The following is a 25159-nucleotide window of genomic DNA, read 5'->3' on the forward strand; positions in this document are numbered from 1 at the left end:
TCATTTCCTCAATGAAATCAGTCTACCAACTGCTGTGATTAAAACGGCTACCTCGAAGTAGATATGTGGTTTTACTGCAGACTGTTATAATTCACTTTAAGTAAACATAGTAATGATATCAATAACAGCATAATTCCTAAATAACAGATCTCTGTGACGGGACGGTACGTATGTCACGTGCCACCCGATTAGATAGTTCCAGTTCAAATAAATTCTTTCCGTTAATAAAAATAATTTATTTAGGCTTTTCAAGCGAGGTTGGTTCGACCGTTTCATTCGTTTCCATCTCGCAAACCAGAAAAATACACAATTTACAGACAGGACACAGTCACTCTCCATGACTCAAAGTGCCACGAAGACATCCGAAATAATTATAAATACGATGCCCGTGAAGAAACCTCCATCTACATTCAAAAAGCTTTTCAAATTAATGACTAGAGTATATCTAACCTAGAATATGCTGTAGAACTTTTTCATTAGTTAACTTTTCGCTCTGAATAGCAATAGCAAATACAACATCAGAATGTGTGCATCACACATGAATTTGTTCAAATATGCTCACAACAGAAATATCAAGAAATGCGTATAAAAAATAAAGCTCAAAGTCAGATCTTGAAATTAAACTCCTTCTATTACCCGCTCCTATTTCAAAAGGAACACCCTCCCATAAAAAAAAAAAACAAAAGAACATATATTTAGGTCTACATCTGAGGTGGTGCAAATCCTTTGTTACATCTGATAACGCGTGGAACAGTTTGAATTGCACGCCACAGGCACAGAGCAATTACAGGAGTAGCATTAAAAACGATTTGTAAAATATTGGAAATCGTTTACCGCCCGCATAAGTCATCTTAAATTCTCAGTGTTGTTTATTTTAGTGTTGAAATTCAGTATTTCTTGTCCTGGTTCACTTTCAACTCTGTTCCTCCAGTTTTCAAGTTACTCCTGGATTTTTGTTCACCAAGTGCAGGACCTTATATTTCCTAGCGTATACATTATTTAGATGTCGTTTTATCAAATACAACGTTGTGTATTAAGCGCCAAAACAACTAAGTTGTAATTGGGTACATTCATCGGTGGGTTTCTGGATTAAAAACCAAAGTTTCCGAGAGAAAAAAAAAAAAAAAAACAACGAAACCCTCGCCTGGGACTGATTAATTCAATCGCGTTGTGAAAAAAAATCCCATAAAATTCCCCGCGCCATTTACGGGATAGGGTCGACGTTAGCGTTTGTGGCGCCTGAGGCAAAACCTTGTAACCGCGCCTAATCCATATCGTATCTTAACACGCATATACTGTATATATATGCAGTGCAGCGCGGCACCTATTTCAGACGGGGCCTGTAGCAAGTACATCATTTGCAAGTTCGCTCGCTTTCCCTCTAATGTTTTTCGTTTGACGAAGAATGGTGTCCTGAAAACAAAACTCGCTCAGATTTAAATTTTTTTTTTTTTGTTTAGACGAATCAAAGCCATGTCACATTCCTTTGAAGATTTTTTTTTTAAATTTCATTTACTTGTGTTGAAACGACTCTATGTCCTCACATACCCGACGTAGCCGAGAGGCCAACGCTCACGAACAGTAGTTCGAGCCCACATGATCACTAAATACTGTAATGTTGTATTTAACTTATAAATTCCTCTTATCTTATGTGGCTATCCCGCAGGATAAACAGAAAATTTTAAATTATCACATGCACTTAACGCATTGATTATTGAAATAGAATAGATTTTTATCGTGAAATTCTTTGACTATCTTATGACTCCCGAAGGATATATCCTGCCCTCTGTGAAAGCCGCCGGTGATCCTACAGAGGCTGTTTTTGTGATACACCACGTGGCTGTTCGTTATTCTGAAGGTCCCTCCTACCTGGAACCGGTATCTGAAGAATCTTCGCGGACCAAGTTCATTCCATAACGTTGGTATTGTAGGCCGGCTGACGAAGTGTTCCAACAGAACAACATTACAACTCACAGGAAGCGCGAAGTGCGCATGAATGGTATGCAGAGCACTCCAGCGATGTTCATCATCTGACAAGGCTAGTCATAGGACATGAATAAATTCGAGAATCTCTAGGCTTATCTAATATGATGCATCCGAGATAGACTTCAGCAACCAGCGAATCTGACGAGTGTAAAGGTCACTGACGAGCAGGAATGGAATAACATCCCCCAGGAACACGTGTGCACACCTGGTGAAATAAACGCCATACAAAATTGTCGCTGTCAACGCTGCTTAGGAGGCCACGCGTGCTATTGTATAAGTTGTCAGATATATTTCGGTAGGACAGTACATATAGAAATACGTGGAAGGCTTTTGATAATAATATCCATCGCAGGAATTTTTACCATTCGTCATCAGGCTTAACTAGCTTCATTTGATGTTTTCTGTCCAATACGACACGTACAATATTCAACATAATACACGAGCTAGCGTTGCATGTATTGCATTTAGGCGCATGTGCACCTCGGATTGTGGGTTTTAATATGAATGAATAATATCTCATTAGCACTTCCACTCAACAGCTTTAATTATAGCTCATTAACTGCCTTGGGCTTATCTAAGCTAGTCCGGTCATCAGAGAAGCCACATTTCCGTTTAGAAGACTGATAACTCATTCTTGAAGTTAATTATGCATGTCAGTTTCCGAAACAACTAATTTAGAATAAAACAGCCTCACTTTATCTTTTTCCCTCTCCCTCTCTCTGAAAATAGGTCATATACTTAATGCTCAAAATATTCCAATTTTAGAGTGTCTTAATTTCTTTTATCTGAAAATTAAAATGCTTGGGCGCCCCAGGATAATCCTCGTCTTTTCTGAGTCTCTAACAGTTAAACTTTTAAGCGCTTTCTTGAATGGTTACTCAAGAGAAAAGGTTTGTGTGGTGATAATTAGCAGTCAAGCTACTTAAAATCAATGTTAGCGTGACGCTTCCCCAATGCAAATATTAATGCGTATTTTATTTGCCTGGATACATTTTCAGAAGTTGAAAAGAGAAGAATGACGATAAGGTTAGAAAATTATGATACGATTATTATTATCTTAATGGTTTACCAGAGGGCTCCGCCCCCGAGTATGCTTTTCTACGTAATATGTAGAAGCATGACAGACTAAGTCAAATCTTTTCTACGTAAAAGAGATACCCGTTGAAACGCACTGATCGATATCTAATCTGATATATAAAAGAAAATAGAAAGTGTAAGAAAAAACTATAAAAAGTAAAATTGTGTGAATGAAACTTATTATTAATTGCATGTTCTATCTTAGCCTCTTCACTGGACAGACTGATGGCTATGCAGGCCCTCAGGGACCTCATTGTTATCCAAGCTGACACCATGCTGTAGATTTTTCAAGCTGGTATGGTGTGGGATGGTGACACTGGCCATTAGGGTAACCCTCAGGCCAGTGTGGGACAGAGGCAAAAAGCACGCTCCACCATAGGAATCTCTTTCCCTATGTTCTTTTATTCCTACCACTTAGGGTGGTTGAGTGTCCTTTCCCCAATCCACTTTTCCCATCCTGGGTGGCCTCTATCCCCTTTTGCCTGGTGGCTCACTCCACCAACCAACCACTTTCAACTCCCACCCTCTGGACCAGGATATAAATAAAATTTTCTGTTTATACTCCGGGACGACCAAACGGTCAGAGGAGTTCACAAGATAGACAGAATACAAGAAACAGCACCGTATTCAGTAGTCACGGGCTTGAACCCCGGTCACTCAAGGCACGTGTACTTATGCACCCGCGCGCCTGACCACTAGGCTACGGCGGCCGCTACCTGCGTCCTGTACCATAGGCCTGTACCATATATGCGTCCTGTACCATAGGGCTCCTCTTACTGTCTCCCATTTCAAATTAGGCGAGTGCCTCAACTACTGTTTTCCTCTGTCCCTCTTCCTATCTCCCCATTATCTCCTTTCTAATATTTTTTTGGGCTCCCCTTGGATGCCTAGGCTACACCAGAGTTCACCCCGCCAGAGCTTTCTTCTCTCCTAATGTGTTCTGGCCCGCCTTCCCGGGGCGGTGATGGAAACTGCGGGTGTTAGTGGCTCTCCACAGGCCCCAGGCTAAGTGGCCAGGGGAACAACACAACTCACACTAATACTGCATAAAACATATACTAACACACACTCTGGCCTTATGCAGAGTACTGTATTCTACAGAGTAAAAACGCGGAGTTCGGGGAGACCCCCGGTGCCGCCAGACAAAAAAAAAAAAAAAACACTGTCACTATGTTCGATATCTAATTAGGAAATAATCTGTGTAATTATTTACCTTTGCATTTGTAGTGCGCGGTATTCAATCACTAAGTAATTATTTACCTGCGTTTACATAGGTCACTTAGGCAAAGGCCTTTTGGTTCGGGTTTCATAATACATGAGGAATATTGTTGCATCCCAAAGAGCAAGACTAAAATACTTAACTGAAATATTTACAAACTATATAAATATGTATTTAAAATATTTGAAAAATACTAAACTACTGTATTTACAAATATACAATGTTCATTAATATATAAAAACGCTATAATGGAACATCAAACATAATTAAGGAAAGGCAGATGTGGAATACATGTGCGAAAATTTGCCTTTAGCCAGTGGGTGGTTAATTGCTGGAACAAACTTCCATCTGTCGTTGTGGAAGTGGATAAGTTAAATAAATTTAAGGAGGAACTGGACAAACATTTAGAGGGAATTGTTTTGTTAATTTTTTTTTGGCTGATGCTGCATAAGCTCATACACTCGCTTTCTTGCATTACTAGACAGTGAATCACGTGCACGAGGTTGGTTAACGTTATGTTCGCAGTTGTCAATAATTAATTGCATTTTAGTGACGTAATTTCCTCGCTCGTTTCTCCCATTGGCTCGAATAAATATCATTAGGAGGAAAACTTTTTTTAATGTATAGACTATAGAGAGATATTCATTAAGATAAAATATATATAATTTTTTATTTATATTCTTATTATATTTTAACATATAAAATTACACGTTAAATTCCAATCATATTATATAATCGTACTGAATAATTAATTTAAAGTGAAATAGATATGCGCAGAAGGTTAAAAATTTCACACAAGAAGTTTACAAAAAGCGGTTGTACAATGTGAACAAAATTTGTGACAACTGTATTGACTTCGTTCACCAATAAGCTGCGGTATTTTTTGCAGCCAACCCTAAAGAAACTTTTGAAAACTAGTTCTCTCTGGTATATTTTCAATAATATGGCTAGTTCTGTCGAAGTAATCGAGTAAAGGAGATACTTTAAGTTGATATTCACAAAATCGAACTAATATAAAACTTTCTTAGATAAAAGAAAAATCTTACTGTGCGTGTGTCAAATGTTCAGTGAATCTCAAGTATTCAGTAAGAAAATTTACTTTTCAAGGATACAACAGTGAATATTTTTGCCTATCGCCATTCAGAAATTTTTCCCCTACACAAGGTAAAACATGCTTTGCTGATTGACAGTTTTGGAGTTAATCCAATAAAGGTATTTCAAAGCTAATTTCTTGACAGTGTTTCCGTTTTGTGCTGACACTTTTCCACCGAACAATAAAAGATCAAAGAAATTTAATTTAAAATTGTTCTCACTCTCCCTTCTTTTACTTGAAAAATTTCCTTCTGTCTCATTACTAAACAGCTTCAGCTCTCCCTCTAACATCACGAGCACGTTTCCATCAAAATTCACCCACACCGTGCAGCTAATACGCAATTTAAGAATGAAGACAAAATGGCTGTTCCCACGAAAGGAGAAAAGAGTAGCGGGAGATGCCCTAAGTTAGTAAATAAGCTTAGGAAGAAACTTTGTATCAGCTAAGAAAAACGGCAAAGAGAAAAAGATAAAATTATATAATCAACATTCCTGAGGGGAATGAAAAATGCTGATGTCTTGTCGGCAGATATGGTTACCTTAGTCAAACGTGAAACTGTGAATAAGTTTTGAATTAAGAAAAGCGAAGAAGGAGAGAATCCATGGCAAAGAAAAGAAAGAAATTAATATTTACTGGGAAATGATCATGACAAGGGGGAGGGCAGTGAGAGAGAGAGAGCTAACAGCCTGATTTCCGATATAATCAAATAACGCTTAACTTCCAAAGGCACTTACTTAGCAGAGAATACTTAAAGTCTCCTTTGCCAGCATCCAGAGTGAATACGGTCTCTCCAGGTTGCCTACTTTCCGCTACTTCGAGTGTGTACACAGACTTGGCGAATTCCGGAACAGCATCATTAGTATCGGCAACCGTCACCCACAACTTTGCAGTAGAACTGAGGCTGGGATTTCCTTGGTCGTAAGCTATCACTGTCATATTATAAAACGCCTGTTTCTCGTAGTCTAAGGTCGACAACGTCCACACAGTTCCATCTGCAACAGCAAAATAGATCAATAAGAAACCAACGTATTCTGTTCTAATCCTCCTACATGCGTTTATATAAAACTTTTTATTAGTTAGTAGATGTATGGGGAGCTGTCTAGTGATTATACAGAGTTCGTAACAACAGCTGTACATAAAACATGATCGAAATCTTCTCGATCTAAATTAAATAGCTTTACGAGTATTAACCTTTCTATATATAATATTTTATATATAATTTTGTAACTTTAAAAAGAATACAATGATATAAACCAGTAAAACGTTTTACTGGTTTATATCATTGTATTCTTTTTTTTAACCATGGACCCCAGTACACCAAGCCCATTTGTCATAATTTATAACTTTAACCATTTTACACTGAGTCATCACTGAATTATGACCACCCCATCCGTAATGGACTATGCCGCAGAGCTCGCAATATAAAAAGTCGGACAGAGCAGTAGTAATTTGCATCTGGTCGTGTAAATCAAAGCGATAAAGTAGGAGTTATGGGACATAGTAAAAATATCATGGAGTTTCAAAGGGCATGATTGCGAAAACTCGTGCATCAGATGCTTCAATATGGGAAACGGCACGTCTTGTCGGTTTCTCACGATCCATTGTGGTTAAAGGGCCAAAACACCTCGTGCCGACAGAACTGTAAAGAATTACGCCAAGTGGATGTTCACAACAAGCGAAGAGTGCAGCGCGTTGTACAGGCTTAACGGCAGGTCACTGTGCGACAGTTGACATCGCAATAAAATATGGGAAATGCAAGAACAATATCCCAAATGACGATGCGCCGCACTATCAGACGTATGGGGTTTCACAGCAGACGACCCAAGAGACACCTTCTCCTCACCGCTGAACATTGTCGACGAAGAATGGTGTGGTTTCAAAAACACGTGGGTTCGACACTAGAGGGGTGGAAACAAGTGTGCTGGTCGGATAATTCCAAATACTTAGTGCAACTCGTAGACGCAACAACACGAGTCCATGGACCCATCGTGCACAGTGTCCACTATTCAGGCAGGCAGCGGTGGTTGCATAACACGGGGCACGTTTTCTTGACAAGGACTAGGGCTCCCGATGCGCATGGATCAACGCTTCACTGATGAAGTTTACTGCTAGCTCTTAGGAGACCACGTCCACTCTGCCATGTTGCACTTCTTTCAGGACAGAAACGGGATCTCCCAAGACGATAATGCCTCGTCTCATCATGCCCGCACTGTGCACGAGCGGATTGAGGAACACAGTGAAGATATCACCCATCTTGATTGGCCTCTAAATTCGCCTGACTGCAATTGAATTGAACACCTGTGGGATGTTTTTGAACAAGAAGTGAGGAGTATAGATGCGCAACTGTCATCTATTCCGATACTGTTGAAAGCCTTTCAGGCAGCACGGCTGCTGATCCCTACGTACGTCTTCAGACATCTAGTTTAGTCAATGCCTATGCAAATAGCGGCTGTTGTCCGTGCGATCAGTTTCCAAATACATTATTAGGTAGGTAGTCATAATTCGGTGATTACTCATTGTATATATAGTACGAAATATCCATTTAACGCATGGATAAATTAAATAAATATTAGTTCATTTGTAAGGGGTACAGTGTGATGTACAGATGTTCACATTTACACGCCCTTAGCGACATGCAGCTCATAGGGACTTAGCTCAGAGAAACAAATGTTACAATTAAATTGATTATTTGGTTGTAGGTACCTAACGAGCATTTAAAGTAGATTTTTAAAATTTAATGCATTTAATAACACCGTCATTTTGCCATACTAGAATTATTTCTAACTTTTTTTTTAGAAAAAAGTTATTTATTCTGATAGGGCTTGATCTCTTTTATATAACTCTTTCACAATAGGAGTTGTGATTGTGCAACAAATTAACTGTTTTATAAAGCGCATGAAGCCGCGAAAAGTGTAATCGTTGCTGGTTATACAAATTTGACGCCATTTGTATCGAGTTTCTGTAAACCTATGGGGATGTGTAAATGGTATTCCCATTATTTGATTTTAATTTATAATTTTTTTATTTCTCTATTGCTGATTTGGCCATAACTTTATTATGTACAGTATATGAGGTGTCGTCACGTGCCCCGATAGTTGCTTCAATGGGGATTTTATCTCGTTAGCTAGCAGACACGCGCAAAATCAACGCAGTTTGGTTTATGCACTTGGGACATGAAAAATGACAAATAGCAGCAGTAGAAGCATAAACATTAAACTATGAGCTTCTTACGCAATCAAGCAACTTGACTGCGTAATAAAAGTATAAATTGGCTAATTAATAGAAGAAGAAAATCTTTATTGTACAGTAAAGATACAGATACAATAATGTGCCCGCCACAGCCAGGAGGCCAGGGGCTTGACAATGATATAGGGTAATATAAAAATATGTACAGTATGAAAATTTGTGCAGTATAAAATATTACATAACAATTAAAAACGTAGCATTAGCCATTCAATAGATATGAGTATGTACATAGTTGTGAGGCAGACAGTACACCAAGGTATGTGCACGTTCATATGTACAAAGCACATATTTAAGCATATTCACAAAAGTCAGAATATTTCACAGTGCCAAATTGATGTTCGGTATTGCATTTTCTTGTGAGACAGTTCGTCGATTTGCCTGCGACGTGCCGTTATGCGCCTCATAGGAGATAGCAGATGGAGATATCATATGAGTCGACATCAGGGGCCAAACAAAAGGGGAACAAGTTCGGCCAACGAGCGCCTGTAATTGCGATCAGAAGCGAATTTCTGGAGGTCAACTCCGATCATTAGCAGGGCTTGTACTGTAGGAAGTACTTGTCCAGGTAGGAATCTGTCACTGATCTTCAGCCTGTTCCGTTGTAGCTGAAGAAGAGGGGTGGCTCTTAAGGAAGGAAGTGGAACATGCCACTGGCATATGTCCCAGAAGTCAGGGGAGTTGATTCTGCCAACCAGCATTTTGGCTGTGGTCACAGTTCTCCTCATGCTGATTATTTGAGGCAGCCGCGGGATTTGGAGTTGGTCAGCCATGCTGGTGGTCCTCTGCTGAGGGGGGGAGTCGATGTTTGTGGGTTGCCCACTTCAATATCCAGTATTCACTGGCAAAGATGGGCTTCATGAGAGAAGGTACTGCGGATGCCCATATTTCAGAGGCATACAGAAAGGTAGGATACACAATGGTTTCCAGATATCTGATTGTGGTTCTTGCGTCTGTGTTATGAAGAAGATGTTGACGGGCAATCCAGCGCATTCGGTTGATCTTGCGTAGAACACATTCGATGTGACAGTTGAACCTAAGGTTTGGGTCGAAGGTTACACCGAGATCTTTGTGTTTAGTAACACTTGGAATAACTGCACCCTGCAGTGAGGGTTGTATGGATGTGGGACACTTCTTCAGAGAAAAAACCATAATAACGGATTTTTGGGGGTTCAGTTTGAGACCGAAATGGTTGAGATGGCTAGAGAAAGCTGTGATCTTATTACAGATTTCCGATGTGATCACTCCTCTGTCGGCTGATGGTGGTATTTCCGTTAGGAACTTTATATCGTCGGCGTAGGTAATGACATCATCTCTGTTACACACAAACGGAATAAGGAGGGCAGTAAAAAGTAACCCCGATAAAACGCCACCTTGCGTCACACCCGCATTGATGGATCGGGTATAGCAGAGGTTACGATGAGTGAAGTACACTGTTCTGTTGCGGAGGAGCGAGTGCAGAAAAGCGAAAACGTCACCTTTGATCCGAAAGAAATTGGTTAGGAGATTCAGAAGGGCTGAGATGTTGAGGCTATCAAAAGCAGCTTCAATATCGGCATAAACAACCGCCATTTCTGATTTGGCCTCAAATGCATTTAAGATTTCCGTTTGGACTGCCAGAAGGTTGGAGACAGTTGATCTATTAGGGAGAACATAATGGAGTTGTTTTGATGATTGTGGAAGAAGATGGCGTGTTATATGCGGAAGAAGGACTTTTTCCAGTAGCTTTAGGAGCGTGGATGCAGTGGAAATTGGTCTATAGTGCTTCGGCTGGCTTGGTAGTTGAACTTTAGGTAGTGGGGCAAGACTGTATTTGCTCCAGGATGCAGGAAACACCCTATGAGAGAGGATGGAGTTGAACAGGTAGAGCAGAGGATCAAGGATATATGGACTGAGGCACTTTACTATGAAATGCGGGACTTTATCGATGCCAGCGGTGCATGACGGACACAGCGAGTTGATGGCTTGACGAAGCTGCTGTCGATCGATTTGAATGGAAAACAGCTCATCATCTGGACTAGAAATGGGGTCTGGTTGGTAATCATATGGTTGTGTGATGTTGTCTTGGAATCTGGCTACATAGTTGATCCATTCAACTGGATTGAAATTGGAATCTGGTTCAGAGTTACGGGTATATGGTACTTTGCCTTTGGATAAGGTCTTGTCAGTATATTCTTTAATGGCTTGCGATTTCAGTCTGTTAAACAGTGCTCTAGCTTTGGAGTACTGAGTTCGGTCATATGCTGTACCAGACTGTTTCCATTGTTTATGGAGGGACTGTTTGCACTTGAAACTGTAATTTAGCTCCGAAGACCACCAAGCATTAGTTCTAGCGGAGATACTGACCTGTTTAGCTGCTGAGAACATAGTAACAGTGTGCAACCATCTAGTTAATATGTCTAGAGCCAGTTCCGGATCTCCTGATTCGAGAACTTCCCAGGGAATTAATCTTGTTGCATAAAGGCATCTGTTCGGATTTAGGAAGGTGGGAGAGATGATGATCTTCCTTTTTACGTAGTGGGAGACATTAAAGTTGGGCGTTGGGAGCTGCAATAGGACTACGATGGGTTCATGATCGGATTCAAAGTGAGTTTCGGGTTTAATGTCGACGCTACAGGAACCAGACGATAATATGAGATCCAGGCGATGAAGACCTCTAGTTGGGCCTTCATTTATGATCCTGAGGCCACTAGGTGCAATCTTAGCCATAAGTGACTCATGAAGATGTTGAAGATTTGGTGGTAAGTTAAAATCTCCACAGATGAGGTGGATAGCAGATGTGTGAAGCGTATTTATTAGCCAGGATGCAATATCATTGATTGTCTGAGCATCGGGGGTTGGGGGTGTATATATTGCACCGAGATCTAATAAGCAAGAGTTGATCTTGACCGTTACTACCAATGCTTCAAATAGATTGGATTTGCTGGAGACTACATGTACGAACTCAAGTCTACTGGCATTTATGATAACAGCAACGCCCCCACCACAGGTATGAGAGCGGGAGGTGAAGAAAGATTTGTAACCAGCAGCTTGGGCGGAGACAATTGATTCTTGTTGTGGTTCCAGCCAGGTTTCAGACATGCAGATGACATCAGCCATTTGGGACAGAAGCATCAGCTCAAGTGTCTCGAGCTTATTCCGAATACTACGAACATTTTGATAAAAAATCTTGAGTGTAAGGTGACACGAGACCTTCACGAGTGCTGATTCGAGGACATTATTTATTTTCTTTGTTGGCTTTTTAGCACGGTTGGTTACAATAGTTGGTATCAGCTGAGGGTGGATTTCATTGTAGCTGTGGTATTGCAGAGATTGATCAGAGGTTTTGTCATCGGGGTATGTATAGGGCTCATCATCGTGTGACCCTGATTCCTGGTTTTGGGGCTTCTGAGAATAGGAATGTCTATCAAACCGTCACGCTTGGGAGCAGTCTTGGTGGGATAGCGCATTAGCCATGGCTAGGCGTGGGGTGATATTGGATTTAGGTTCATAGTATGGCCTGAGTAGTGATCCAGACGGCCAGAGAGCAGTCGCTGATATGGAGCTGAAATTCTGTGCATCGCACTCAACTTTGAACGATGTATGCAGGGGTGTTTTCTTAAGAAGTGTGACGGACACAGTAAAGCGCAGCTCATGCTTTATGTATGACTCGATATCATCTGGAGTTGTATTTGGGGCCAGTCGGGAAACGAATAAACTTCGTCGAAGACGGACAGTTGGTGGATTCATCGCCTGCAGCCTGGAGGTGGCCGAGGTGCCCATTTTAAATGATCGCCTTCTCTTTAGTACATTTGGGGTTCCCATTTTACCCTCTTCAGGGTGGCGAGGCTTACTGCAGTAACTCTGGGCCACAAGTGTAGGAGGAGGTGCAGCTATAACTTCCGCCCAGGATGGTTGTACTGTTAGCAGTGGGGGGCCGCAATAATGGATTTCAGGTTTCTTCGGCATTGTAGGTTGATACACTCGGCTTGAGTACGAATAAGGCTCGACGATAGTTTCAGGATTGGGTTTCCATTGCAATGTAGTAGATGGCTTCTGTGATTTGTGAAGTGGGACACTAAGTGGTTTATCTGGATTAGCTGATTCTTCCGTAGGATTGGCAGGATTTCTGGTCTGGTTTTCCTGGCAAGGAAGTTCTTCGGCTATCTGGATCTCGGGGCAATTTAGTGTTTGGCCTGAATTCAGGATATTAGTGCTGTAGGATAAGTTATTGTGATCCTGATTATTAGCGCAGGTCTGAGTCGTAGCGCATTTAATAGCTGGACCACCATCATTACATGTACACAAACTTGGATCTTGAGAACAGTTATCAGCTATGGCGGATACGTAGTTATTAGTAGTGCAGAGCATACGATGTTTGATATCTTCAAGTATTGATGTTATAATAATTTCAAGTGATTTACGGTTCTTGAAGAGGCACGTGGGGTGGCTAGGAAACAAAGATTCAGCAAGCGAAAAATCAGTTTGTGTAGACACATTAGTGAACATGATAGAAGGTGGGGAGTTACTTCTTTGGGGATCTGCATGCATTGTTGGCTGTGCATGCGGGATATTGGCGAAGTCTTCTGTTTGAGTTGCTACAGTGGCGACACTGCGATGGTGGGACTTATCCTTTGCGTCTGTTAAGTTCGAGAAGCTAGAGTCTTCATCATCAGGGTCAACCGAACAGGTTGCGGCGTTAGTGATATCACAATGGGCAATAAGCCGTTCCACGGATCCGGCCCTTATATCTGGGAAGCAGTCAGTTGGATGAAATGTATCAGCATTTCCAGCAGCTGAGGTGCTGGAAGTGGGTGATGTATCATTATCATCTGCTAATGGAACTGCGATCGCTTCACCAAGTTGATTATCTGTGCAACTGGTAAACTGCTCGCAGGACCTAAATTTTTTCGGCTGGTTGTTCTTGCAAGGAACGCACGTGAAATTCTTGCGACGCGGGGCATTTAATTTATGTAGGGATTTTAGGCCCGAACATGATTCGCAAAGCAAGGCGAAACATAATTTACACGAGACCGCTTCACTGACTTGTTTGTTGCAGCGGCTGCAAACGATAGTAGTCGTCTTTAGTTGATTTTTGGTGTTCCTGGACGGCATTGCAGTATGACGGAAAGCGACAATAATGATTTTTGTAGTTACCCTACCAGGGCGGAAAAACGAAGGCGAAGCAGAACACTTTTGACAATTGCTCTAAAGGGATTAGGCGGTGTTTGTGGTAGCACAACTCCCTAGTTTATTTCAGGCGAAGTCTTTAAAACAGCCGGAGGCAATGACCTAGATACCAAGAGGTAGGAGCACTCACAGTCGTCGAACTCTGGTTGTCAATAGCCAACTGCTTTTGTTCTACAGTTGGACAGTGAAAGTACTGTATCGTATTGATACAATCAGTCAAGAAATAATATCTAATAAAACATTACCTGAGGAAGATGTAGGCGATTTGGCATCATTACCGGACAGATCATCACAAGAGGAATTCTTTAGAACATCTTTCTCGAAAATCAAAACAGTATAACCGCACAAATTAGTAACTTTAATCGGAGCTCATTCACATGCTGCCACACACTATACGCGCACGCGCAATTCAAATAGGGTTTTTAATAAGCATATCTAATATTAAATATCATTTACGATGATTATTAAACTGAAAGAGCCGATCTCGTCAAATTTTCGATAACTTATTCGAAATTATCGACCACGTACAGATAAATGAACGTACTTACCGTAATGTTAAAAAAAAAAAAAAAAAAAAAAAAAGGCATGGCTTGATGCAATTTTTACACGCGCTCTTCCTAATGCTGCTACGCAGTTTTTACATTTAAGATAGAACTAATCGACCAACCGCAATGTAATTAAATATTGCTTCAAATGTAATTAAGTTTTTTGTCATGCGGAAGAACTCGGTGCACGAATTACCACTATGCAGAGACTTCGTTATTATCACACTTTGTTCGCCAATTATTTAATTTTCATTAGACTCGTGTTTCTGGGTCTTTTTTTCAAGTTTAGTAGTCAACCAAACTACGAACCATTCTATACAGAAATAAAGGTTTGTAACTGTCCAAGCCGCATGTGTTTCTATTTGGATTTACAGTAAGTGAATGGCTGCCAATCGTGTACTTAAATGCTTAACTCCTTTGACACCAATCGTTTGAGTCAAAGATTAAGCATTTGTCGTGCTTAAAAGACAGTTAACTTCGATACTCAATTCATTTTATCGTAAAGTGTAATTTAAGATCTGAAGACCTGCAAACAGTATTCTGTAAGCGCGAAAATGTTAATCTTGGCTATAAAAATTCAACGTATAATATGTCTGTAAACTGCGTATGTTTTTTGAGCGATTTGCTGTTTGCTGGCCAAAAAAACACAAGTTTCCGAGAAAAAACGATGCTACCCTAGCCTGACACCAACTGTAACAACACCAGAAAATTATTTTGTTGGGCTGAGAAATGGCAACTAAGGTTTAATACTGGAAAATGAAAGGTTTATATGTGGGCAGCAGTAATTCTAGAGTAACTTGCCATTTGGATGCTATAAAACTCAAGATTGTGGAGAATAAAATGAGTTGTAAAGGATACACTCTGATATGAAATAGTTTTCGGAACATTGTAGATGGGCTGCTAGGACAGCTCATTGAGTTTTGGCAATGATATATAAGCACTTTGCCAGTAAAGATAAAGAAGTGATTATTCCATTAAAAAAAAAACTGCAGCTATTATCAACCCACTGCAGGATGGAAGCCTCCTCAACAATTCATGCTGAGGGAAATGGACCATAATCTGCCACGCTGGTCCAGTGCGGGTTGGTAGATCGACCGTATTCAGCAGTCAGGGGCTTGAACCCCGGTCTACTCAAAGAGCGTGTGCTATTGCACTCCTGCTCCTGACCACTCGACTACAGAGATTATTCCATTATACGAGTATAATACAGTGGTTACGGTCGCATCTTGAACATTGTGTATAGGCTTGCAGATCCAATTCTAGGAAAGATGCGGAATTGTTGGAAAAAGCACAGAGCAAAACGACGAGATTGATTAAGGACAAAGGGTATTTTTATCAAGAGCGACGTCAGTTTCGTATGATGCAGCTTTGAGAACCTGCAGTATAATCTAATCGAGACGTTTAAGGCCTTAAAAAAATAAGTCTGTATAAACTAAATTTTGCCGGAATTTTTTTACGTTTAATCACAAGGAGCTATGAATTTAAATTAGAAGGTGTATAAGCATATGTTTAATTTCCGTCACGAACATCGAACGGCAATAGTTATTAGATAGTCCTTCTGTTTACAAAAACTGCTTCTGTAGAGATAAAATTGTACGGCGTCGCGAATATAATCACATTGTCCTCCACCCACTGCGTGAAAAAGACCCAATTCGAATTTCGTCAATGACAAAGAATTTTTATTAGTTTTTTTTTTTTTTTTCACAACGCAGCTGAGTTTGTCAGTCTCAGGCGAGAGTACCATGGATATTTTTCTCCCGGAAACTCGGATTCTTAGATCAGCAGTCGCACGGTGACATTTATTTTGTTGCGTAACACGAGTACCTGATGACACTGAGAAATCGAGGTGGCAAAAATTTAAAATGAACAAGCTCGGTAAAGTACTTTCTACTGACGAAAGAATCTTCATACACCAGTTGAATGTGTCTTTAGTGACTGATGGCTCTTCATGCTGCCTTAGTGAGTGATCTGTATGAAAGATGGCGAGAATGCCTAAGGTTGACTTTGACTGCCTAAACCCAATGAATGCAATGTCCTGTAGTTCCAGTTGAAATGACAGGGCACATTCAACCGCTGGATAAAGTTTTATGTACACATTTTTCTCCGCTGCTTTGATTGATTCAATGATCTGGCTTCCACGAATTGTTCATATAAAAACTTTTGCAGAGTGTTTTCTTAAGTTAACGCAAATATTGTGTTTAAGTGGATTTTTGTGTTTCAGTTTTATGATTCGACTTAATATGTTGCCCTCTGACGAAACAAATTGAGAGATCTTTTTTTTTTTTTTTTTTTTTTTTTTTTACAGCAGAAAAGGTTAAATGCTTCTCCTTTTGTCATGCTTTAGAGTTTTATGCCTGAGAAAAAGTAAATTAATGCATTTAAAAGAAATACTGGAAAACATAGATATTACTTAAGTCAACAAGAATAATACCAGTCCAAAGCATAAGCAACTTTAAATATGAGAAGAAAGAAGTAGACTATAACAACTCTTAGTCTTTGTAAACAAGCATCGAAAGCATAAATCTTAAAAGATATTAATTTATGGCAAATTATTGCAAAATAAAAAAAATCTGCGTAAGCAAGAAAGTAGAAGCATTTATATATACACACTTTATGACTGTGTTGGGGTGATTTGTCATAAACATATAAAACAAATACATAAAAACACAGCACAGTACGCTTTCGATACTCCCCTGGAACACGTGATTTGGATTCCTTTCCTGGAGTTACTTCAAAACTTGAAACTTAAATTTTTTTCTTCGTCGCCTGTTGCGAGGTTGATGCGTTCTTCAAATAGCAGATTACCATCCTCAGTTCCTCCAAACTCGTTTGAAATAATGTCACGCGCATCATCGGTTTCCATGAAATGATTAGCAACACTGTTACACATATCTTAGAGTTATCACTTTTTTTCGATAACTTGAAGCTCGTATTGGCAACTGAAATTTTGCACAAGTATGTAATCCATTAAATGCGCAAAATTTCAGATGGGGTTTAGACATGGTTACTTGAGTGGTTCCCATGACAGTAGTACCTTCTGTCACATTCTGTTGATTTTAACTTGGGAACTATTTTATATACTGATCTTCGCTTATTGGAAAGTTCCATTCGTCTTTACTATCCTAAACCCTGAAAAAATGACAAAAGAAAAGTGAACTAGAATTGCCTTCCTGTTATCCAAAAGTTCATTGTGTATCAAGTATTGAATCTTGCTTTTTCTCGTGTGTGTGTGTGTCGTAAAATGCGAGTAGAAAGCAAGGTTTATTACATTGTAGACAACGAATATTTGTTTAAAAAGGAAGGTAATTTCTGGTTCAATGTCTGGTCGGGATATTTTTCGGTCATGCCATTAAGCAGCCCACACCTTTTGCTACACGGTAGAAATTAGTGATGAAATTCAGTGCATTGACTGAATAATTCCCAACAACGTTATCCTTGGACCTCCCCTCGGAAGGCGCTTCGTACTGTCTACCACGATACCAAACCTCGATCAGCTGTGTCACCTGGCGAAGTTAAACGTGTTCTAATTCACGTAGCAGACTCTCGAATTTTGACTCTTGCTATTAAGGAGATGAAATGGTGGGAGTTTTGATTTTCGGAAACGCATGTGAAAAAGTTGTGAAGCTTTACTCTACAGAAATTCGAGAGCATTACAGATAATGATTGTGTTAGCCGTTAAGAAAATTTCAGGGACTAAATAGGAATTTTATCAATTCTCTTCTCTTAATTTTCATTCATTACAACACAAGATAATATAATATTTGTAATATTTGTAATAGGATCGTTACCTTTGCTATCGATATAGAACTTATTCTGATGGCCATCTCCTAGTTTATAAAATACTTGCCCGTTAGAACCAGAATCAGAGTCATAAGCAGTAATCTGTGTCACCTACAACAGAAAAAAAATATATATATTATTATTAAAATCCTTTATTTCTTTTTTTCTATCTTTACATAGACTGTGCAGAAGAAAACATAGTAGTGCTTATCATAGCCAGAATAATCATGGCCAGGGGTTAATACAAATAATTAATCTCACAACACCTAAATAACGCTGAGTGACGGTAAGGATGATACTTAATCATCGCATTTCTATTTACACAAACTATTTATATTATATTACATAATTAAATGGTATTATACACGCAGCACAGAACACTCACTGAACTCGTGTAGTTTTTTCACCAATGAGGTGCCAAATTACCGTCGATAAAACTCATCAGTACAGTGGCGTTGGAAAAATTAGAATTCATGGATGAGTTTCATAGTTGAGTTCAACCTCAATGAACTCAATTATATCTTTCTTTCTGAATATCTCACGAAATCAAAATCCAACTGTTGAACCACGTAAGCAACTGAGTCGTGATAAATCTTTCTGTGATCTGCATTCGGTGTTTATTGTAACACAAAGATAGCGTAGCCCTTAAGCTATAAATGAAGATCTTCCAATGACAGAAGTCTCATACCTGGAAAACGCCTGTCGTACCAGCAAGCAGTTTTACAGTGGCTGTTATCCTGATACCTCTTATTCTCGTTGATATTTTGGGAATGCTGATTGTAATTGCTAGATCGATTGTGCTACGACGAACTCGAACAAGGTACTTGAATGCAGTCCATCTCAGCAGCCAGAATTCCTCTGCAAAGAGGCTTTTCAGAGTAGTAGATTCCCACAGGTCCACCCCATAAAGAGCGTTGATGTAGCGCTTTGTTATGCAAAGGGTATGAAAATGTAATAGGTGTTGCTTTGCATTCCACTTCACCTGTTGCATTGTGCTGTGATGAAATCCAGGTAAATATTGAATATGAGTTTTCCGTCAAAATAACTTCCTAAATCAGTGTGCTCTTCAGTTAGGGGGATAGGGATGTCATTCACAGATGGATGGATCTCAATTTAGCATGGTCTCAGGGGAAAGACTACTGTAGAAGATTTTGTTGTATTTATCTTCATTCCATAATTAGCAATGTATTCTTATAGCTGGCTGAGCTCATAGTTAATTATAATTTGGTTATAATTTGGGTTATAATTCGGAGATAATCATGTGCCTGAATGGTTGTCCAAGCTTGTCAACATAGCTTATCAAGTTTGGCTTTCCTTTGAGGAATGGAAGCAACATAGCAGCAAACATTACTCTTGACAGATCAGACTGTCATATGGGTCTCTGCTGTTATAGGTCTGGATAATCTTTTTTGGCCAAACTGCAGGTGTAGCACTTTTTTGTTAATAAGAATGTTATGAACTTTATTATGTTACCCTTTGTATTAAAATAATACTCAAAGAGGTGGACGTTGTTGGAATCAAAAGCAGCACTGATATCCAGATAGGTTAAGGCTAGTTCAGCATTTTCCTCAAAAACAGAAAGAATGGCATTAACTGCAGATAGCAGATTAGTGACTGTAGATCGATTCTTTGTTGTATAATCTGTGGTGCAGGCTGGAAAATATGTCGGATTATGAGATTTGGCTTTTTCAAATAGCCTTAGAAGAGCAGAAGCAATTGCTATTGGACTTAATGCTCAACACATGTAGAAAACTGAACCTTGGAGGAATAGGTCTGACAGTATATTCTCTCCCCATGACAGAAAATATTTCTTTGCTGAGGATTGCATTGCAGATACTGACAAGAGGCTTAGTAGGACTTAGAACCCTCTATGTATGGACTTAGGACACCATCAGGGCCCATTATTCCATTGGCATGGTCTAAGTTGATGGTGTATAAGGCCTTGAATAGTTTGAGCAAGCTCAATGCTGATGGGATTCTTCCACTTGTTCAGATTCCGCACCTCAGGGAACATAAACCTGTGTTAATAAACTGATAGTAATAATAATAAATTCAAATTGAGGAGAGAGAGAGAGAGAGAGAGAGTTGTAGAATAGATGTGCGGAACTTTGCCTTTGGTCAGCGGGTGGTTGATTGCTGAAAAAAGCTTCCATCTGTCATTGTGGAAGGTGACAGCTTAAATAAATTCAAGGCTGAACCAGACAAACTTTTGGAATGAATGGATTGGTGAAACGGGAAGGGTGGGTTGTTTTTTTTTTTTTTTTTTTGGCTGATGCTACATACGCTTGCTTTCTTGCATCACGTGCCTCTACTAATGCTAATGACCATCTACTCAGCTGTATTTTTCCAAGAATTTTAAAATCCTGATCTTAATACAAAGAAGAAGAGTGTATATAACGAATATGTTAAATCTTGATGTGTAGTCCATCCATTCAGATGTACTAACAGCATTTTATATATATATAGCTATAAATGGGAAATTCATTAATGAAAAAATATTCCAAAAAAATATGGAACCCAATAAATTTTGAACTCTGACACATAAGACAGAAACAAACTACCACGTGTTTGAAAGTGAGAAAAGTTCGGACTTACAAATATCTCGATTTGTTACTCTTGTAGCTCTCATTCTTTACAAGATTTTATGGTAAAAATGTGTTATTCTGAAGTAAAAGAAAATTTTTAGTATCGGTTAAATGATTATTTTACTTTTTTACCTTATCGAAACATATATGTGTAAGCACTCATACTAAATCCATTTTGTAAGTATAAAAGAAAAGCACTCTGCATTAGCAACTACAGCTCAAGTACGATGCACACACAGATATCTGAGAGACAAATTACCTTGAATCCTGGATCAAGATTTTCAGGAACATGTGCTAAGTATGGATCGGTGTAAAATTTTGGGGCCTGGTCATTTACATCTAGAACCTCGATAATAACATCGGCGGTTGAATTAAGAGGCGGTTCTCCAAAATCTGTAGCCTGAAACAGAAATAAATTTGAGTTATTAGTTGTATGTCTTAAATATAGTTCGTCTCTGTAAGTTAGGTGTGCTAGTAGTGGTGGCGTCGGTATACAATTACAAAGTGATACGCGAATAAATAAATAAATACATATACAGAATTTAGGTGGTTCGTTTTGGATAGCGATATCAAATTAAAATAGATTGGGAATTCCTTCACCTTTTTCAGGCTTCTTCCTATGCTTTGGAAATTCCTAAGCTTTTTACCGTTCTTATGACCTCGCGCTGGTGCATCATAGCTTCTGATGCTTGTATCAATAAGATCAAAATCAAACCAAACATTGGTTAAAAAAATAAACCTATCAATTAGAGGGAGACGCATCCAGTGTTTACTAGCAATTAAAAATTTCGCGTCGCATGAAATAAACACTGATGCTGAATAGTTTTACACGTGTTCTATTGCTTAACCTCATAAGACCTAGCAGCGAATGCCATATGCCACTCAAGTGATTATTGCAGAGTAGGCCCAAAGAGCTAGGCAAGATGGCGTTTCTTTTGTGGCAAGATGGTATGGAAACTGTAACATTGGTTCATTAAAAATTCAACTTAAAAACTGAAAGGACTTAAACGCTGTGCGTACGATTAAACACGAAGAGAACACGCGAGAACTGTGGAACTTTGAAGTGTTAAGAAATGTCGCGAATTGATTACGATTATGCTTATTAGGAGAAGACATTACGTAAATTTAAATGGGGGAAATGATTACAGTTACGATTTGCAGTCCAGATTTACATTCCAGATAGCAAAACGCACATGAAACTGAGCTTCAATCGCTTGCCATCCATAAGGATGGCAAGCGATTGAAGCGATTTAATAATTGAAAAGGTCTAACGAAAATTAGCAATTATCTAATAAGATTCAAATGAGTAACATTGCCTTTTGGGAAAAAAAAATATGAGTATTGATAAATATGGTCACAATCTGAAATAAGCGTTTTCAAATATACATTAAAATGTATATTTGAAAATGTTTATTTCTCGTAGTTTAAAGAACACGTGGATCCTATCTGATGGACAACCGCTTCACGAAATCTCTTCAACTTAAAGAACTTTATAAAATTTCACATTTCAAGCAACGGATAATAGTGGGATAGTCTCAGCAAATAAAAAGGCCTTTAAACATGTATATACCACAACTGGTGTGTGTGTGTGTGATCACATGACAAGAGTGGGAAAAGCGATGAATTTATCGAACAAACTGAACGGTATATCACGTACATACTCACCATGACAGCGAAGACGTAGGAAGTTTTAGCCTCTCTGTCAATAATTCCATAAGCGTACAGCTCCCCAGACTGGCGTTCCACGGCGAAAGGAAATTCTATGGGAAAAAGGGAGTTTATAAATAAAATTACATTTCGGTGACATCAATTTGATGATTACTCTTTTGCTTTAACAATGAGCAAAAGATGTTCACGCAAGGGACCTCTGCGAATGGCGGTTAAATACCTCATTATGAATAAAACCAAAGTCTTGTAGCAATGTATTTAAGAGTTTTTTTTATTAATAATAAATGTTTAGCTGTTAACTTCCAGATAAATTAATAAAACATAACACACAGTTACCGAATAAAGCGGCAGCAGACCTCATGAACATGACAAAATATAACGAAGAACAATATAGTCATAAATATACTTAACCGGATCGCCAGTACCACGCCAAAAGCTTAGAGAACTGATAGGTAAAGTGTTCGCTCATTTTTCGGTTGTCCGGGTATCCTTTATCGTCTTTATCTCGAATTTTATTGGGCAGTTATACCTTTCAGAAAATACTTCTGCAACATTTTTAAATACTATAAATATATTTTTATGCGAATGCTGAAGTGCAATTCTTGTCGCGCATCCATTCACAATGCGCATCTCAACGATTATCTCATAATAATAATTATTACAATAATTATTTCATAGGAAAATGTTCTTATACCTTTCAAAATGTGTAGATTAAATGGCATCTCGAGGAAAATAATCCAATTAAATGAACGATGTGCTCCGAAAGCATTAGTTAAAGTCCACGAATTGATGTGTCTTTTAATTGTATTGTATATTTCAATGAATGAAGATTTTCTGTCAGTTGATTGCAATTAAGGACTGTGTTATTCATGGAAATTGGAAGCAGTGTTTCGATCACTATATGCGCTTTTCTACAAAGTTGCGTCTCCTAAATATTTAAGCTAAACAGATAGAGAGCGACAATTAGACGGATTTGCGTGTCATTGTATGCTATTTGAATATGAATATGTCCACTTAGACTACATCAACAAATTACCCTTTGTTGAAGTTGTTTATGTAGTCCTCTTGTTGATATAACGTGCCTTGTCCTGCACAAAAATTAGACACGCGCATACGCTACTCTCCAAAAAGATATTCACACACTTCGGTTTCATATTTACGCCACGCTTTCTTTGATCAACTTGTTTTTGGACTAGCTTTTGATCTATTATCCCGATCACGTCTATGAGTGTATTTCGTCTGGATTGCATCTGGGGCCAGGCGCCATCGTCGACACGTGTCATCTGTCACTCCGGGTCCTTAGCAATGTATTTCCTGTAGTTCCTGGTGTTGATTGCATGGTCTTGAATGGCAAGAATGAATCCTTCGGTCTTGAGGAAAAGCCTCCTGCTCGTGAGCCATGAATTGGAAGCTGTCTTACGTAGCATTGATTGAGGTCATAGTAGTGTCTGCCATGGGGTATCTTCTTCGTCCATCTTTCTGTCTTTGTTTCTTCTGTCTGGGTGAATGTGGTCCCCTTGTTGAGGTCGAGCGTTGTGTGCCGTTTGTCTGTCATTCTTTCTTATGTATGTTCTTGATCGTCTTCTTCTCCTATTCAATGAGGTCAGTCAAACCTCTCCATATTTCTTTCTGGGCTATGATCAGTCACTCGATAGCCGATTTTGGGTGGTGTTGGTGATTCTTCGTCATCATTATCCTGGTCGATCTCATAATCTCCTCCAGCTCGATGTTGGTTAAAACTACGAGCCCGAAGGAGTACGTCAGTACTTTGACTACGTAGTATTTATGGCTCTGACGATGTTCCCGTTATTCAGCTTTTTGATTTTAGCAGGATACGCTGTTTCTGATGGTATTTCTCAGTCAGGCGGGCCATGATCTCCTTGTGTTCTGATTGGTGAGCCTGCCTCAACCCAGGATATTTGTGGGTCTCTCTCTCTCAACCTCTGTCATTGCTTCAATCTTTTCACCAATTTTCAGCAGACTGGATTTCCTTGATGCAATCCATGGGTCTTGCATTTATCTAGCCCATATATTGCATCCTGATGTCACTGCTAACAGCTACTCCGGATTACCGAAGAGTAATCCGGAGTAGCTGTTGGGTTGATTCTCGGTTGAGGCATAGAGTTTAATGTCATCCATATACATCAGGTGAGAGAGGATGTAGAGTTTCTTCCTCCCTTATCTTAGCACAATATCCGTACTTGCTGCTATTGAGCATGGTGGACAGTGGGTTGAGTGCAAGACTAGACAATAGTGGGCTCAGGGCATCTCCCTAGAAGATTTCTCTTCTGATGGAGATCGGTCTGGTCGTGATGTTCTTGACCTTGATGGTGGTCCTCCACTTCGCCATCGTACCTGGAACGCCAGTATCGTGTTGACTTCGTACATTATCAGTGTCTCTATCAGCCAGATATTGGGAACGGATTCGAAGACCTCGCGGTACTCGATGTAGTCTCTGTACAGATTGCGGAACTTCTTGTAGGCTAGTTTCATAACTGCCGCCTCAATTGTCAATTATTATTATTATTATGTCCCAGAAACAATAGAACACTTAGTTTTTAATTGTAACTTGTACGTAGATCTAAGACAGGAATTATAAGTCTTGACTAATGTTTACCTGGAGGATGAATTACCTCGTTTGGTGGAGAAAAAGGAAAATTATATGGTCTTCTCTAGTTTTGCATATAAGGTGTTTAAAAGATGTAAAAGACTTTTGGGTAGAAATCACTAGAGTTTATTAATTTAGTTTGGTTTTCACCTTGTTCTGGAATGGGTACGAGTTTTCTTTTTCTAA

The 25159-nt window shown here is 39.3% G+C and overlaps 1 protein-coding gene across 1 annotated transcript in view; it reads right to left on the reverse strand.

The window, feature by feature from the left end:
- Positions 1-25159, reverse strand: part of LOC150088213 (protocadherin Fat 4-like) — a 415241-nt gene that overhangs the window by 58541 nt on the left and 331541 nt on the right. Inside the window, exons 50-53 of the mRNA XM_090369387.1 lie at positions 22363-22457; positions 20957-21097; positions 18121-18223; positions 6110-6367 (exon numbers count right to left, since the gene is read on the reverse strand). Coding sequence (XP_090225513.1) covers positions 6110-6367; positions 18121-18223; positions 20957-21097; positions 22363-22457 — 597 coding nt within the window. The remainder of the gene's footprint in view (positions 1-6109; positions 6368-18120; positions 18224-20956; positions 21098-22362; positions 22458-25159) is intronic.

The sequence above is a fragment of the Mastigoproctus giganteus genome, chromosome 3, assembly GCF_048544385.1.
Source record: "Mastigoproctus giganteus isolate SK-2022 chromosome 3, ASM4854438v1, whole genome shotgun sequence".
Lineage (NCBI taxonomy): Eukaryota > Metazoa > Arthropoda > Arachnida > Uropygi > Thelyphonidae > Mastigoproctus > Mastigoproctus giganteus.